This window comes from Tupaia chinensis, unplaced genomic scaffold (assembly GCF_000334495.1).
Source record: "Tupaia chinensis unplaced genomic scaffold, TupChi_1.0 Scaffold144568_1, whole genome shotgun sequence".
Classification (NCBI taxonomy): domain Eukaryota; kingdom Metazoa; phylum Chordata; class Mammalia; order Scandentia; family Tupaiidae; genus Tupaia; species Tupaia belangeri.
Genome location: NW_006204428.1, coordinates 101,276 through 104,369, shown reverse-complemented (window position 1 = coordinate 104,369; position 3,094 = coordinate 101,276). Strand labels below are relative to the sequence as shown.

Genomic DNA, 3,094 nt, shown 5'->3' with positions numbered 1-3,094 from the left:
TTGAAGCTGAACCCCAGGAGTTTTGAAGAACACTCTGGGCACATGCGTATGTATGCCCCAAATCCGAAGAGATTGCAGTGTGATCATGTCTAGTTAGGGGTGCTGCCTCCCTTTGTCTCTCTCTCTCTTCATCTGTCTGTTTCTGGAGAGTGCATGCAGCCTCTGAGAACTTTTTTTGAAAGTTTTCAAACAATGTACTCCATCATAGAAAAATGTTTGTGGATAAATGGAAACACACTCCAAGAAATACATCTTGAATAGCCAAAATATTTTAAAGAACAAATTCTAATAGTTTATTTGGCTGTCTTCTAAAATTGTTAATAAAATCTCATTCATATGCCCCAGTAATACTTTCCACATTGCTTTTTCTCTCCTATCCAATTCTTTGTAAGCCCACACTATTCTGGAGCTTCAAATTTATCAACTTCCCTTTTTCTTTTTAAGAATTATATATTTAATTTCACTTGTTGTTATCATTTTTCAATCTGATCAGAGAGACACACAGAGAGAGAGAAAGCTAAAGTGAGAAAGCAAGCTGCCAGGTCCGGGACTAGAACTGCAATTGGTGTGGAAATCCAGTGCCCCCAATCACCAAGCCACCCTGCAAGCCCGTTCTCTTCCCTTTTTCTTAACTATTTTCTCTTTCTCTCTACCCTCTCTCTTGCCATTATTTATTTATTTATTTAAAATATTTTTGCTCTAAGGCTTGTGTGCTTGGTGGAGAGACAGAAAGTGAGAAATCACCCACCACCCACCCACCCACTGTGGGGATGGCCATGCTGCAATCCCATCTTTTCCATTCTCCATGGGATTTTGGGCATGCGCACACATGCGCTGGGCCTGAGTTTCAAGCTGCCAGGTCCAGGACTCAAACTGCCGTCAGTCATGTGTCAGTCCAGTGCCTTAACTACTACACCACTTGATGAGCCCATCTACCAGTTACTTTTTTTTTGGAGAGGTTTTTGCTATAGGGCGCGTGCGCTCGCCAGACAGACAGAGAGAGACAGAGAGACAGAAAGCGAGAAATCACCCCCCAGGGGGGATGGTCACGCCGCAATCCCTTCTCCTCCATTCTCCTCTCGGGATCTTGGGCACTCATGCACACGTGTCCGGCATGAATTTTAAGCCACCAGGTCGGGGACACGAACCGCGATTGACTACGTGGGAGTCCAACGACATAGCCATTAACTACCAGTTACTTTTTTTTTTCTTTTTGTTACATAAATTAACCCATTTATTGTAAGCTAGTGATATTCCAAATGTCTATGGAGCTTCCACTGGTCTTTCAATTCCTTCAGTCTTCTGATGGCTGACTGCACTGTGACAGCCGAGGTGGTGTTGTAGGTCCAGGCACCACCAGCTACCGTTTTCATGCAGGAACCACAGTGCCAGATCCCCACAGCCCATCTCTTCATCTTAGTTTTGCCACAGAAGGAGCAGGTGTACTTGGCGTGCTGGCTGATTTCAATTTTCTTCACCATTTTCCAGAGGGAGGCACCATAGCGGGTCCCATATTTACTGATGTCGCCGACCTTCTTGGTGTGTTTAGCCATTCCGCCACCAACTAGGTCCGAGCCCAGAGAGCAACTACCAGTTACTTTTTAATCACCCCAAATCAGTTTAGTTTTTTATCCCCCCCCCCATTTCTTTCCAGTCTTGAATTCTACATCTCAAAAGGCCTTAACTACATTCTGGGAGAGATGAACATCCTCTGGGAGGAAAAGGGGAGAGGTGAGGGCAGGAATGAAGTAAATAAAATCAGCATTCTCTCTTGTGGTAGAGGGAAGGTAACACCACATTAATAAGGTATTTTTAAAAATATTTATTTAGTTTTATTGTTATTATCATTATTTAATTTCACAATAGCACACATGCGCTCACGCGAGAGAGACAGAAAGTGAGACAGCAAGTCACCAGGTCCAGGACTTGACCACAGTCAGCCATGTGGGAGTCCAGTGCTTTAACCACTATGCCACCTGTTGGCCCTAACACATTAATAAGTTTTGATTCTGTTTAGTTATGAATAGGCTGACAGAATTTAAGATACTAAATACCGAAATTCAGTGTTCATGTATTATTGTCAAACTAGTTTTTATTTAAATGTATCGAGTTGTATATACTTCCATCAGAAATATGAGAGTATCCACCACAAATGTCTTCTGCAACATTAGATATTTAATTTCTTAGTTTCCTTTTTCACCTGAAAGCATGAGCAATTATTTTCGAATACCGATAAATACAGTTATAATAATACTAACGTAAGTGGTAGTGCTAAACATAAAGGATTAGAAAGATCTCCCTCACGATGAAAGGGCTAGAATTTTGCTATAAAAATGAACACTTCTTTTGCAACTACATCCGAGAACTCTGCCAATTAATCTTACTGAATTACCAAGTACGATTTACATGTATCCTGCATACACTAAGGGGCCAGAGTACCAAAAAGTAGCCAGTGTTAATGGAGAATATGTCAAGAGGAAGGAAAGCACAAAGGTTTTAAGAATACTTAAAATGACTTCCTTGTTTTTGATTTTTAAAAAATTTCCATTTCTAAACATAATTGATATCACTAGAGTCCTGCTGCTCTCTTTGATTAAATGAGAAAAGATTAATTGCTGTACTTTGAACCTCACTAGGTACTTCCTGTAATATCCTGTTTTCTGTTAACTGTTATTATCAACAAGTAATAAACCATTTCTGTTAAGAGCTTAATCAATAATTCAATTAAAAATTAGTAGAATCCTAAGTATGTAGGATGAAGTCTCATGAGGTCTTGGGCTTGCCTCAAAACACTTTAACAACACAAATGAAAGAAAATGAGGTTAGGTGAAGCCAGAATGACAAAATATGGATAAAATAGGTAGCTATGTTGAAGATAATGACAAGCTCTTAGTTTTAAAGAATAATATTTCATATTATACTGATGTAGACTTTTTTATCTTTTATTTTAAAGATTTATTTAATTTTATTTATTATCATCCTTCGATTTGACCAGAGAGAGATAAGGAAAATGAGAAAGTAAGCTGCCAAATCTGAGACGAGAACCATAGTCGGCCAGGTTCTAGCCAATTCAGTGCCCCAACCATCACACCAC

The 3,094-nt window shown here is 39.8% G+C and overlaps 1 protein-coding gene across 1 annotated transcript; it reads right to left on the bottom strand.

The window, feature by feature from the left end:
* Nucleotides 1-1,283: 1,283 nt before the first annotated feature.
* LOC106733719 (60S ribosomal protein L37a-like) lies at nucleotides 1,284-1,553 on the bottom strand (the record flags this gene model as incomplete). Its single annotated transcript, XM_014583690.1, has 1 exon — nucleotides 1,284-1,553. A coding segment is annotated over exon 1 (270 nt), but the record flags the coding sequence as incomplete, so codon positions are not given.
* Nucleotides 1,554-3,094: the final 1,541 nt, after the last annotated feature.